General features: G+C 42.3%; 1 protein-coding gene across 1 annotated transcript in view; it reads right to left on the reverse strand.

Annotated features, from left to right (window-relative positions):
* GINS2 (GINS complex subunit 2) overlaps window positions 1-14,704 on the reverse strand; it is a 35,359-nt gene extending 20,655 nt beyond the window's left edge. Inside the window, exons 1-2 of the mRNA XM_024124827.3 lie at window positions 14,518-14,704; window positions 14,173-14,287 (exon numbers count right to left, since the gene is read on the reverse strand). Of these exons, the coding sequence (XP_023980595.1) occupies window positions 14,173-14,287; window positions 14,518-14,607 (205 nt within the window). The 5' untranslated portion in view covers window positions 14,608-14,704. The remainder of the gene's footprint in view (window positions 1-14,172; window positions 14,288-14,517) is intronic.
* Window positions 14,705-15,828: the final 1,124 nt, after the last annotated feature.

Below are 15,828 nucleotides of genomic sequence, written 5' to 3' on the forward strand. Positions count from 1 at the left end.
AGCCGGCGGTTCCGAAGCCTGTGCGGGAGAGGCCGCAACAGTGAGAGGCCCGCGTACCGCAAAAAAAAAAAAAAAAACCAGAAAGCTCTCGAGGAAGTGGGCATAGAGGGAACCTACCTCAACATAATAAAGGCCATATATGACAAAACTACAGCTAACATCATACTCAAGGGTGAAAACGTGAAAGCATTTCCTATGAGATCAAGAACAAGATAAGGATGTCCACCCGCTCCACTTTTATTCAACATAGTTTGGAAGTCCTAGTCATGGCAATCAGAGAAGAAAAAGAAAAGGAATCCAAATTGGAAGAGAAGTAAAACTGTCACTGTTTGAAGATGACAGGATACTATACAAAGAAAATCCTAAAGATGCTACCAGAAAACTACAAGAGCTGATCCATGAATTCAGCAAAGTGGCAGGATACAAAACACATACACAGAAATCTGTTGCATTTCTATACACTAACAACGAAACATCAGAAACAGAAATTAAAGAAACAATCCCATTTACCAGCACATCAAAAAGAATAAAATTCCCAGGAATAAACCTACCTAAGGAGACAAAAGACCTGTACTCTGAAAACTTTAACACACTAATGAAAGAAATCAAAGATGATACAAACAGATGGAAAGATATACCATGTTCTTCAACTGGAATATCAATGTTGTCAAAATCACTATACTACCCGAGTCATTCTACAGAATCAATGCAATCCCTATCAAATTAACAGTGGCATTTTTCACAGAACTAGAACAAAACATTTTAAAATGCGTATGGAAACAAAAAAGATGCGGAATAGCCAACCCTGACTTCCAACTATACTACAAAAAGCTATAGTAATCAAAAAAGTATGGTACAGGCAAACACAAAAAATATAGATCAAAGAAAGCTCAGCAACAAACACACCAACTTATGGCCAATTAATCTACGACTAAGAAGGCAAGCCTATACAATAGAGAAAAGACATTCTCTTAAATAAGTGGTGCTACACTGGTACACTGGTCCAGTGTGTACAGGACAGCTACCTGTAAAAGATTGAAACTAGAACACTGTCTAACAGCATACACAAAAATAAACTCAAACAGAATTAAAGACCTAAGTGTAAGGCTGGGATACTAAAAACTCTTAGAGGGAAACATAGGCAGAACACTGACATAAATCACAGCGAAATCTTTTTGATCTGTCTCCTAAAATAATGGAAATAAAAACAAAAATAAACAAATGAGACCTCATTAAACTCAAAAGCTTTTGCAAGCAAACAAAACCATCAACAAAACGACAAGACAACCCACGGAATGAGAGAAAATATTTGCAAACGTTGTGACCGACAAAAGCTTAATCTCCAAAATTTACAAACAGCTCATGCAGCTCAATATCAAAAAAAACCAAACAACCCTATATAAAAATGGGGGAAGACCTAAATAGACTTTTCTCCAAAGAAGACATACAGAGGGCCAAGAGGCACATGAAAACCTGCTCCACATCGCTAATTATAAGAAAAATGCAAATCAAAACTACAATGAGACATCACCTTACACGAGTCAGAATGGCTAACATCAAAAAGTAGACAAACAATAAATACTGGAGAGGGTGTGGAGAAAAGGGACCCCTCCTATGCTGTTGGTAGGAATGTAAATTGGTACAGTAACTACGGAAAACACTATGGACGTTCTTTAAAAAACTAAAAATAGAGCTACCGTAAGATGCAGCAATCCCACTCCGGGTCATATATCTGGAGAAAACCACGGTTCGAAAGGATACATGCACCCCAACGTTCATTGAAGTGCTGCTTACCATAGCCAAGACAGGGAAGCAACCTAAATGTTCACCGACAGAGGAATGGATAAAGATGTGGCACATATACACACTGGAGTATTACTCAGCCATTAAAAGGAATGACATAATGCCCTTTGCAGCAACACAGACAGACCTGGAGATTATCATACTAAGTGAGGTAAACCAGACAGAGGAAGACAAGTATCATACAATATGGCTTATGCAGAATCTAAAACAAAATATGCAAACGGACTTATTTACAAAATAGAAACAGGCTCACAGACTTAGAAAATAAACTTACAGTTACCAAAGGAGAAAAGTGGAGGGGAAAGATAAATTGAGAGTATGGGACTGACATATACACACTACTATATTTCAAATAAATAACCAACAAGGACCTCCTGTATAACACAGGGAACTCTACTCACTATCCTTTAATAACCACAATGCGAAAAGAATTTGAAAAAGAGTAGATACATGTATCTGTAAAACTGAATCACTATACTGTAATACCTGAAACACAACATTATTAATCAACAAAACCCCAATATAAAATAAAAATTAAAACCAAAACAAAAATAAACAAATGGGACCTCATTAAACTCAAAAGCTTTTCACAGCAAAGGAAACCATAAACAAAACGAAACGAAAACCTACAGAATGGGAGAAAATACTGGCAAAGGATGTGACCGACAAGAAATCAATCTCCAAAATCTACAAAGAGCTCATGCAACTCAATATCAAAAAAGCAAACAACCCCATCAAAAAAAGGACAGGAGACCTAAACAGCCTTTTCCCCCCAAAAAACATGCAGACATCCACAGGCACATGAGAAGATGCTCAACATCGCTAATTATTAGATAAATGCAAATCAGAACTATAATGTCATCTCACACCAGTCAGAACGGCCATCAGCAAAAAGTCCACAAACAATAAATGCTGGAGAGGGTGCGGAGAAAAGGGAACCCTCCTACACTGTTGGTGGGAATGTTAGCTGGTACAGCCACTGTGGAGAACAGTATGGAGGTTCCTCAGAAACTAAAACTAGAGCTACCATATGATCCAACAATCCAACTCCTGGGCATATACCCGGACAAAAGAATAACTGAAAAAGATACACGCACCGCTATGTTCATGGTAGCACTGCTTACAATAGCTGAGACATGGAAGAAACCTAAATGTCCATCTTCATAAAGAAAATGTGGCACGTATATACAATGAAATACTACTTGGCCATAAAAAAAGAATGAAATAATGCCATTTGCAGCAACATGGATGCAACTAGAGAGTATAATACTAAGTGAAGTAAGTCAGAAAGAGAAAGACAAATACCATGTGATATCACTTACACATGGAATCTAAAATATGGCACAAATGAACCTATCTACAAAACAGAAACAGACTCACAGACATAAGGATCAGATTGGTGGCTGCCAAGCGGGACGGGTGGAGGGAGAGAGGGATGGACTGGGAGTTTGGGGTTGGTAGATGCAAACTATCATATTTACAACAGATAAAAAACAAGGTCCTACTGTTTAGCACTGGGAACTACATCCAACATCCTGGGGTAAACCATAATGGAAAAGAATATTTGTAAAAAAGAATGTATATATGTGAATCACCGAGTCACTTTGCTGTACAGCAGAGATGCACACAACATTATACATCATCGATACTTCGATTAAGAACAAATAAAATAATTCCATTTGCAGCAACGTGGATGGACTTGGAGATTATCACACTAAGTGAAGTAAGCCAGACACAGAAAGACAAATGTCACATGATATCACTTATATGCAGAATCTAAAACAAAATATACAAATGGACTTACTTACAAAATAGAAACAGACTCACTGACTTAGAAAACAAAGTTACGATTACCAAAGGGGAAAGGTGGAGGGGAAGGATAAATTGGGAGTATGGGACTGACATATACACACTACTAGATTTCAAATAAATAACCAACAGGACCTACAGTATAACACAGGGAACTCTGCTTACTATTCTGTAATAACGGAAATGGGAAAAGAATTTGAAAAAGAGGAGAGACATATATATGTATAACTGAATCACTCTGCTGTACACCTGAAAATAACAACGCTGTTAATCAATTAAACTCCAAAGTAAAAGAAAAATTAAAACAAAAATAAACAAATGGGACCTCATTAAACTCAAAAGCTTCTGCAAGCAAAGGAAACCATAAACAAAACGAGAAGACAACCCACAGAATGGGAGAAAATATTTGCAAATGATGCCAATAACAAGGGATCACTCTCCAAAATTTACAAACAACTCATGCAGCTTGATAAACAAATAACACCATCAAAAAATGGACAGGAGACCTAAACAGACTTTCCTCCAAAGAAAACATACAGATGGCCCCAGGCACATGAGAAGATGCCCAACGTCGCTGATCATTAGAGAAACGCACATCAAAACTACAATGAGATATCACCTCACACCAGTCAGAATGGCCATCACCAAAAAGTCTGCAAACAATAAATATTGATGAGGGTGTGGAGAAAAGGGAACCCTCCTACACTGTTGTTGGGAATGTAAACTGACACAGCCACTATGGAAAACAGTATGGAGGTTCCTTAAAAAAACTAAAAATAGAGCTACCATATGACCCAGGAATCCCATTCCTGGGCATATATCTGGGGAAAAAAAACATGATTCGAAAGAATACATGCACCCCAAAGTTCATTGCAGCGCTGCTTACAATAGCCAGGACATGGAAGCAATCTAAATGTCCTTTGACAGAGAAATGGATAAAGAAGATGTGGTACATATATACAATGGGGTATTACTCAGCCATTAAAAGGAAGGATATAATGCCATTTGCAGCAACACAGACAAACTTGGAGATTATCATACTAAGTGAAGTAAGCCACACAGAGAAAGGCAAATATCATACGATACAGCTTCTATGCGGAATCTAAAACAAAATATACAAATGGACTTATTTACAAAACAGAAACAGACTCACAGACTTAGAAAACAAACGTATGGTTACCAAAGGAAAAAGATGTAGGGGAAGGATAAATTGGGTAGTGTGGGATTGACATATACAGTAAGTTTCCCACATACAAATGAGTTCCATTCCGCGAGGGCATTCGTAGCCCCGTTTGTTCAGAAGTCCAGCGAAGTTAGCGTACGTACCCAACTAACACAATACACTATATAGTACTGTACTGTAATTGGTTTATAATACTTTCCACACAAATAATACATAAAAACAAACACAAAAAATAAACATTTTAAATCTTACAGTACAGTACCTTGAAAAGTACAGAAAAGTACAGTAGTACAGCACAACAGCTGGCATACAGAGCTGGCATCGAGGGAACAGGCAGGAACAGTTCCTGCCAGGAGGAGGGAGAGGAGGTGGGCCATTGTAGAGCTGAAGGATTGTCAGCAATAGGAGACGGAGGGCAAGCTGCAATTTCACTCATGCCCGACGTTCACGGCACAGGTTCTGGTTCCTTGCTGGCTTCGATTCTATCTACCCTCTTGAAAAAATGATCCAGTGATGTCTTGGTAGTGGCTCTTTTTATCTCCTCACAGATGACACGGTAGCGCTGGATTGTATTCTGATCAGCTGCTGCAACCTTCGTGTACCGTTGTGTGTTAGGGTCCTGTGCCTCAAGAACTAACGGTGCCCCCTCAGATAAAGAAAATCCCCTGGCAATTTCCTGTGTTGTGAATCTCTTCCATTCTTCAGTTACTTCTTCCTCTTGTCTGTCTTTGTCCTTTCTCTGGGCCTCCAATTCCTTCAGGTCTTCATTAGTAAGCTCCTTATGTTGCACAGCAACGAGTTCAATGAAGTTGTCCTCTTGCAGATCTAGCTCCAGCTTCTTGCTGAGGGTCACTAAGTTGCTGAAGACCTCTTAGGACTCCTCATCCACCTTCTCATATCCATGGAAATCGTGAACGAACTGCGGGCAAAGGTTCTTCCAAACCCCATCCGTGGTGATGGCCATAACGTCATGCCAAGAAAAGTCAATCTTTTTTACGGCCTTGTAGATGTTACAGTCCTTCCCAAACTGTCACAAAGTTGTTCCTGCTTGGTCACTTGCCTTTACTGCCTGACGAAAAGTGTGACGTAAATAATATTTCTTGAAAGTCGCTATAACTCCACTCCCTGGTCCATATGTTGCACGAGCGACATGGTATTCAGTGGCAGATGCACTACTTTGACGTTGGGATGAAAGTCATTCATGAATGGGGGGTGGCCCGGATCACTGTTGAGCAGCAAAAGAATGTTGAACGGAATGTCCTTCTCCAAGCAATGTTTCTCTACCTCTGGGATAAAGTGAGTGGTGGAAAAACCAATCCTGGAAAATGGCCTGTATAACCCAGGCTTTGAGGTTCCTCTTCCACACAACACGAAGAGAGCCCTTGGCTATGTTTTTAAGGGCTCTTGGGTTCTCTGAATGATAAACTAACAGAGGCTTCAGCTTCATATCACCAGAAGCACTGCCATCACACAACAGAGTTAGCCTATCCTTTGCTGCTTTATAGCATGGCATCAACATTTCCTCCTTACTGATGTAACTTCAGTCTGGCATCCTCCTCCAGTACAGTCCTGTCTCATACACATTAAAAACCTGCTCAGGTAAATACATGGCTTCATCAATAATTTCTCAAAGCGTTGCAGGAAATTCCCGGGCAGCTATCGTATCTGCACTCGCTGCCTCGCCACTTACTCTTACCTTGTGAAGTTGGCTCCAGCCCTGACCCGACGAAACCAGCCATGGTTGGCATTAGAAGATGTGCCCTCTGATTCTTCGCCGTGTTTCTTCCCCAAGTCTTCATAAAGGCTTTTGGCTTTCTCTTGAATCAGCATTAAGCTGAGCGGGACTCGACGCTGATGCTGATTCGGCATCCACGTACTGAGAAGTTTCTGCAGCTCCTCCATCACTTTTCCACGCCTCTTTGATATTACTGTCAACATCATCGGCACAGCAGACTTCACATGTTCCATGATCATGTCCTTGTTCTCTAGGATCGTGCTGGAGGTTGAACGATTCTTGTTATGAGAACGAGCAATGCCTGCCATCTTTCTGCCTCGCTTCACTCTCTCAATTATTTTCACTTTTGTTTCCATTCTTATTGCTTGGCACTTCTTAGCAGTACCAGCTACAACACCGCTGCTTTTATGCTTGCTTCCGGACATCCTGAGCTTGAAATAAAGATACCGTACTAGTGTACTCTATACAGTACTGTAAAGTATACAAAAGCACAACCACCAGTAGAGGATGCACGCACATGGCAATGTACGCCAGACACGTGAACTAACAGACGTTGACTGGACATGTGAACGCACATTCCCATCTTTGAAAGTTCGCAACTTGAAGGTTCATATGTAGGGACTTACTGTACACACTACTATATTTAAAATACATAACCAACAGGACCTACTGTATAGCACAGGGAACTCTGATTAACATTCTCTAATAACCTAAATGAAAAAAGAATTTGAAAAAGAGTTCATACATGTATAACTAAATCACTTCATTGTACACCTGAAAATAACACAACATTGTTAATCAACTGTACTCCAACATAAAATAAAAATTAAAAATGGAAAACAAAAAGGGACTTACCTGGTGATCCAGTGGGAAAGACTCTGAGCTCCCAATGCAGGGGATCCTGGTTTGATCCCTGAACAGGGAACTAGATCCTGCATGCATGCCAAAACTAAGAAACCTGCAGGCCATAACTGAGAAGCCCACACGCCAAAACTTAGAAGCCCGCATGCCACAATAAAGACCTGGCACAGCCAAAACAAATAAATAAAAAATAAAAATAATAAATAAATTTTTAAAAATTAAAACAAAAACAACAAATGGTACCTCACTAAACTCAAAAGCTTCTGCAAGCAAAGGAAACCATAAGCAAAATGACAAGACAACCCATAGAATGGGAGAAAGTATTTGCAAACGATGTGACCAACAAAAGATTAATCTCCAAAATTTACAAACAGGTCGTGTAGCTCAACACCGAAAAAACAAACAACCCAATAAAAATATGGGCGAAGACCTAAATACACTCTCCTCCAAAGAAGACATACAGACGCCCACAGGCACATGAAAAAATGCTCAGCATCGCTAATTCTTAGAGAAATGCAAGTTGAAACTACAATGAGATATCACCTCACACCAGTCAGAAAGGCCATCATCGAAAACGCTACAAACAATAACTACTGGAGAGGGTGTGGAGGAAAGGGAACCCTCCTACATTGTAGGTGGGAATGTAAATTGGTACAGCCACTATGGAGAACAGCATGGAGGTTCCTTAAAAAACTAAAAATAGAGCTACCATACGATCCAGCAATCCCACTCCTGGGCATATATCTGGAGAAAACCATGGTTTGAAAGGATACATGCACCCCAGTGTTCACTGCAGTGCTGCTTACAATAGCCCAGACATGTTAGCCACCTAAATGTCCATCAACATATGAAAGCATAAAGATGACATGGTACATATATACAATGGAGTCTTACTCAACCATTAAGAAGAATGAAATAATGCCATTTGCAGCAACACAGAAAGACCTGGAGATTATCAAACTAAATGAAATAAGCCAGAAAGGGAAATACAAACACCATATGAGTTATATGTGGAATCTAAAATATGGCACAAATGAACCTATCTACAAACCAGAAACAGACTCACAGACATAAGAGATCATACTTGTGGTTGCCAAGGGGGAGGGATCAACTGGGAGTCTGGGGTTAGCAGATGTAAACTGTTATATAGAGAATGGATACACAACAAGGTCCTACTATACAGCACAGGGAACTATATTCAGTATCCTGGGATAAAGCATAATTGAAAAGAATATAAAAAATGAGTGTATGTGTATAAATGAGTCACTATGCTGTACAGCAGACAGTGGCACAACACTGTAAATCAAATATACTTCAATAAACAAAAATTTTTTTAAAAAATCTTGAAAAAATCTAGTCCATTTCCAGCAAAAATCAAATTTCTAAGGAAAATAAGGGAATATTTAAAGCTTCTATTATGGGGGCTTCCCTGGTGGCGCAGTGGTTGCGCGTCCGCCTGCCGATGCAGGGGAACCGGGTTCGCGCCCCGGTCTGGGAGGATCCCACATGCCGCGGAGCGGCTGGGCCCGTGAGCCATGGCCGCTGAGCCTGCGCGTCCGGAGCCTGTGCTCCGCAACGGGAGAGGCCACAACAGAGGGAGGCCCGCATACCACAAAAAAAAAAGAAAAAAAGCTTCTATTATGGGAAAAAATGCACTATGGAAATGTCTGTCTTGCCACAAATAAATGATCTAATATACCACTCTTTAGGGAAAAAAGAAAAAAAAGGAATGTATATATGTGTACATATGTGAGTCACTTTGCTGTATAGCAGAGATTAGCACATTGTAAATCACCCATGGTAGCACAGGGAGATCAGCTCAGTGCTTTGTGACCACCTAGAGGGGTGGGATAGGAAGGGTGGGAGGAAGACGCAAGAGGGAGGAGACATGGGGATATGTATATATGTATCGCTGATTCACTTTTTTATACAGCAGAAACTAACACACCATTGTAAAGCAATGCTACTCCAATAAAGATGTTAAAAAAAAATCACCTATGCTTCAATAAAAAAATAAAAATAAAAAAAGAATGAAATAATGCCATTTGTAGCAACATGGATGACCCTGGTGATTAACATACTAAGTAAAGTAAGCCAGACAAAGACAAATATCATATGGTATCACTTATATGGAGAATCTAAAAAAAAAGAGAGAAATGAACTTATTTACAAAACAGAAACAGACTCACAGACTTAGAAAACAAACTTATGGTTACCAAAGAGGAGAAGTGGAGAGGAGGGATAAATTTGGAGTTTGGGATAGACATGTACACACTACCATATTTAAAATAGACATCCAACAAGCACCTACTGTATAGCACATGGAACTCTGCTCAATATCCTAGTAATCTAAATGGGAAAAAGAATTTGAAAAAGAATAGATACATAAATACGTATAACTGAATCACTTTGCTGTACACCTGGAACTAACACAACGTTGTTTTGTTTTGTTTATTTATTTATTTGGCTGCATTGGGTCTTTGTTACTGAGTCTACCATATTTAAAATAGACATCCAACAAGCACCTACTGTATAGCACATGGAACTCTGCTCAATATCCTAGTAATCTAAATGGGAAAAAGAATTTGAAAAAGGATACATATATATGTATAACTGAATCACTTTGCTGTACACCTGGAACTAACACAACATTGTTTTGTTTTGTTTATTTATTTGGCTGTGTTGGGTCTTTGTTACTGAGCGCCGGCTTCTCATTGTGGTGGTTTCTCTTGTTGCCGAGCACGGGCTCTAGGTGCATGGGCTTCAGTAGTTGTGGCACGCGGGCTCAGTAGTTGTGGCTTGCGGGCTCTAGAATGCAGGCTCAGTAGTTGTGGCCCACGGGCTTAGTTGCTCCGCGGCATGTGGGATCTTCCCGGACCAGGGCTCGAACCCGTGTCCCCTGCATTGGCAGGTGGATTCTTAACCACTGCACTACCAGCGAAGTCCCAAACACAACATTGTTAATCAACTATAATCCAATATAAAATAAAACTTAAAAACAAAAATAAAAATCAACAAACGGGACCTCTTTAAACTCAAAAGCTTTTGCACAGCAAAGAAAACCATATACAAAATGAAAAGACAACCCACAGAATGGGAGAAAATATTTGCAAATGATGTGACCAACAAAAGATTAATCTCCAAAATTTAGAAAGATCTCATGCAGGTCAGTATCAAAAAAAAAACAAAAAAACCAAACCACCCCATCAAAAAAGAAACAGGAGACCTAAATAGCCTTTTTTCCAAAGAAAACATACACACGTCCACAGGCACGTGAGAAGACGCTCAGCATCTCTAATCATTAGAGAAACGCACATCAAAACTACGATGAGCTATCACCTCACACCAGCCAGAATGGCCACCATCAAAAAACCCACAAACAATAAATACTGGAGACACTGTGGAGAAAAGGGAACCCTCTTGCACTGTTGGTGGGAATGTAAACTGGGGCAGCCACTATGGAGAACAGTATGGAGGTTCCTCAGAAAACTAAAAATAGCATTACCATATGACCCAGCAATCCCACTCCTGGGCATCTACTGGGACAAAACTTAATTCGAAAAGATCCATGCACCCCAATGTTCACTGCAGCCATGTTTACAACAGCCCAGACATGAGGATCCCACATGCCGCGGAGCGGCTGGGCCCGTGAGCCATGGCCGCTGAGCCTGCGCGTCCGGAGCCTGTGCTCCGCAACGGGAGAGGCCACAACAGAGGGAGGCCCGCATACCACAAAAAAAAAAAAGAAAAAAAGCTTCTATTATGGGAAAAAATGCACTATGGAAATGTCTGTCTTGCCACAAATAAATGATCTAATATACCACTCTTTAGGGAAAAAAGAAAAAAAAGGAATGTATTTATGTGTACATATGTGAGTCACTTTGCTGTATAGCAGAGATTAGCACATTGTAAATCACCCATGGTAGCACAGGGAGATCAGCTCAGTGCTTTGTGACCACCTAGAGGGGTGGGATAGGAAGGGTGGGAGGAAGACGCAAGAGGGAGGAGACATGGGGATATGTATATATGTATCGCTGATTCACTTTTTTATACAGCAGAAACTAACACACCACTGTAAAGCAATGCTACTCCAATAAAGATGTTAAAAAAAAATCACCTATGCTTCAATAAAAAAATAAAAATAAAAAAAGAATGAAATAATGCCATTTGTAGCAACATGGATGACCCTGGTGATTAACATACTAAGTAAAGTAAGCCAGACAAAGACAAATATCATATGATATCACTTATATGGAGAATCTAAAAAAAAAGAGAGAAATGAACTTATTTACAAAACAGAAACAGACTCACAGACTTAGAAAACAAACTTATGGTTACCAAAGAGGAGAAGTGGAGAGGAGGGATAAATTTGGAGTTTGGGATAGACATATACAGACTACCATATTTAAAATAGACACCCAACAAGCACCTACTGTATAGCACATGGAACTCTGCTCAATATCCTAGTAATCTAAATGGGAAAAAGAATTTGAAAAAGAATAGATACATAAATACGTATAACTGAATCACTTTGCTGTACACCTGGAACTAACACAACGTTGTTTTGTTTTGTTTATTTATTTATTTGGCTGCATTGGGTCTTTGTTACTGAGTGCCGGCTTCTCATTGTGGTGGTTTCTCTTGTTGCCGAGCACGGGCTCTAGGTGCATGGGCTTCAGTAGTTGTGGCACGCGGGCTCAGTAGTTGTGGCTTGCGGGCTCTAGAATGCAGGCTCAGTAGTTGTGGCCCACGGGCTTAGTTGCTCCGCGGCATGTGGGATCTTCCCGGACCAGGGCTCGAACCCGTGTCCCCTGCATTGGCAGGTGGATTCTTAACCACTGCACTACCAGCGAAGTCCCAAACACAACATTGTTAATCAACTATAATCCAATATAAAATAAAACTTAAAAACAAAAATAAAAATCAACAAACGGGACCTCTTTAAACTCAAAAGCTTTTGCACAGCAAAGAAAACCATATACAAAATGAAAAGACAACCCACAGAATGGGAGAAAATATTTGCAAATGATGTGACCAACAAAAGATTAATCTCCAAAATTTAGAAAGATCTCATGCAGGTCAGTATCAAAAAAAAAACAAAAAAACCAAACCACCCCATCAAAAAAGAAACAGGAGACCTAAATAGCCTTTTTTCCAAAGAAAACATACACACGTCCACAGGCACGTGAGAAGACGCTCAGCATCTCTAATCATTAGAGAAACGCACATCAAAACTACGATGAGCTATCACCTCACACCAGCCAGAATGGCCACCATCAAAAAACCCACAAACAATAAATACTGGAGACACTGTGGAGAAAAGGGAACCCTCTTGCACTGTTGGTGGGAATGTAAACTGGGGCAGCCACTATGGAGAACAGTATGGAGGTTCCTCAGAAAACTAAAAATAGCATTACCATATGACCCAGCAATCCCACTCCTGGGCATCTACTGGGACAAAACTTAATTCGAAAAGATCCATGCACCCCAATGTTCACTGCAGCCATGTTTACAACAGCCCAGACATGGAAGCAACCTAAATGTCCATCGACAGAGGAATGGATAAAGAAGATGTGGCACATATATACAATGGATTAACTATATTATAGTTTCTTAAGGGAACAGAGGACCTTACTACTAATCAATTAATTGGACACTACATTATACTTCTTGTTATGTTCATGAGTACTTAAGATATTCTTATTTATAGAATATTGAACTTTCTTATATCTAAATTTAAAAACCTGACCCCATATATGCACTACCAAATGTAAATTAGATAGCTAGTGGGAAGCTGCCGCATGGCACAGGGAGATCACCTCTGTGCTTTGTGACCATGAGAGGGGTGGGATAGGGAGGGTGGGAGGGAGGGAGACGCAAGAGGGAAGAGATATGGGAACATATGTATATGTATAACTGATTCACTTTGTTGTAAAGGAGAAACTAACACACTATTGTAAAACAGTTATACTCCAATAAAGATGTAAAAAAATAAAATAAAATAAAAGAATTGTATAAGAGGATAATAGAAAAAAAAAGATGTGGTACACATACACAATGGAATATTACTCAGCCATTAAAAAAGAAAGAAATAATGCCACTTGGAGCAACATGGATGGACCTGGAGATGATCATACTAAGTGAGGTAAGTCAGACAGAGAAAGACAAATATATGATAACATTTATATGCGGAATCTTAAAAAAAATGATACAAACGAACTTATTTACAAAATGTAAACAGACTCACAGACTTAGAAAACAAACTTAAGGTGACCAAAGGGCAAAGGTGGAGGGGAGGGATAAACTGGTAGTTTGAGTTGACATATACACACTATGATATTTAAAATAGATCATCAGTAAGGACCTACTGTACAGTACAGGGAACTCTGCTCACTATTCTGTAATAACCGAAGTGGGAAAAGAATTTGAAAAAGAATAGATACATGTATATGTACCTGAATCACTTTGCTGAACACGTGAAACTACTACAACACTGTTAATCAACTGTACTGCAGTATAAAACTAGAATTAAAATAAAAAAGTTTGTGGAAGTATCTTAAAATCAAACCCTGAACTAGAATTTGTACACACACCCCAAACGACCATTACTAACAGTGGTCCGCGGCCTCTCGCAGGTGAGGCTGGGAAGCATTCATTGATTTCACCTGATGAGCGACGCTGCGTCCGTGGAAGGACCGCGTGCCTCCACCCGCGGGAGGGCGACCCCGGCCCCCACGGCCCGCCTCCCCCACCACACCCCGCTCCCCCTCCACGTCCTCACCCACGTCCATCCACTCGGGGGGGAGCAGCCGACACTTCTGTCTCTGTTTCAGGTTGATCGCCAGCCACAGAGGCACCTGCACTGGTAAGCCGGGGTTGAAAGGCCCCAAGTCGCCCTGCAAGCAAACACACACACACACACCGTCCCTCAAAACTGCATCGCTGGACCTCTGCTGTCCACGGGCTGAAGCCCGAGCGCGCTCTCGGCCACACCGCGCCCCACCGCTCATCTGCGCTGGGTCCCGAACGCCGCCGGACAACACCTGTGGGCGCTGGACCCGCCGCCCAGCCCCCCTCCCGGAAGCAGGAACCGACCAGGGAGAGCCGGAGGCCCGGCGGGTCTCACCCCGATGAGGTAGATCTTGTCCAGACTGAAGTTCGGGATAATGGTGACCAGCTCCTTCTCGGCCAGAAACTCCACCTCGGCCGCGTCCATGGTGGGGCCCGCGGCCAGCACGGGACTCGCCGCCGCCTCCGACCGCTCAACCTCCGGGAAGACGCGCTGCAGCCGCCGCTTTCCCGCCACCGAGCAATGCCCAGCCTCTGGCCGGAAGGAGCCTCGGCCGGCCTATAGAAACGCGGCGTTCTCCGCGGGGCGGCGGAAGGCGGAGACCTCGGATGCTACGAGCCCGCGGATTGGCGAGCCTGAAAGAGGCTGAGCAGACCCCACCCCCCTCGTGGGCAGGCTCCGCCCCCTCCCGTGTCCCGGCCCTGCCCCTCCCGTGGGCCGCACACCTGGCGCCGCCGGCCCACCGGCACCTAGAACAGCCTTCGGTGTCCCTTCACCTGCCCCGGGCGCCCGCCCGCCAACACCGCGAGTCAAACTGCGGGTGGGCTTCGGGGCCAGGAGTAAATGCATGTAATTGGTCACGGCGTGACCTGGCTACACAGACGCGGCCCCGGGCCCCAGCGGAGCGAGCGAAGGCGTTGTTTCCTTTAACTTCACAATCTCTGTCTTCCCTGTACACGGGATTAACATCTATAAAAATGAAGATTCCTGGGAATTCCCTGGAGGTCCAGTGGTTAGGACTCCGCGCTTTGGGCCCGGGTTGATCCCTGGTCGGGGAACTAACATCCCACAAGCAGCGCGGTGCAGCCAAAGGAAAAAAACCCGCAGATTCCTCCACTGCACCCATATATTCCAATTCGGAAACCGCGGGGGAGAGGCTCACGATTTGCACTTTGGCAGACTCCCCAGGTGAGACTTGTGAAGGGGCAAGTTTGCCCGACTGGGCAAATAACGCATTGATGAGCTCATCTGTTGGCCAGTCCGGGTGCCCTCTATACCGTGGGCTCATGTGAACCTTTACAACAGGGGTTCTAAGACCCTCCTCTGTCAGCATCGCCTGGGAGATTCCGAATGTTCACATGCACACACCTGCAGACTTGTGATTCAGGGGTCTGGGTGAGGACAGAGTGTTGATTTTAATCAGGGATTTTGATGGGGTGATAATAGGCCAGGAAAACTTCCTGGGAGGTGAAGCACCTAGAAGAGAACTGGGGGGGGAGCGGGGGGTGAGAAAGGGGCGGGGGTCGGGGGGGAGTTGAATTCAACACCATGATCGTTAGGCTCTAAGAAAAAGCATATGTGACAGGAGGATTTCAGGGTTCTAGATCCCAGCAGGAAAGCTGCCTCACCCCCAAAAACGGCACACTT

This window comes from Physeter macrocephalus, chromosome 17, assembly GCF_002837175.3.
Source record: "Physeter macrocephalus isolate SW-GA chromosome 17, ASM283717v5, whole genome shotgun sequence".
Lineage (NCBI taxonomy): Eukaryota > Metazoa > Chordata > Mammalia > Artiodactyla > Physeteridae > Physeter > Physeter macrocephalus.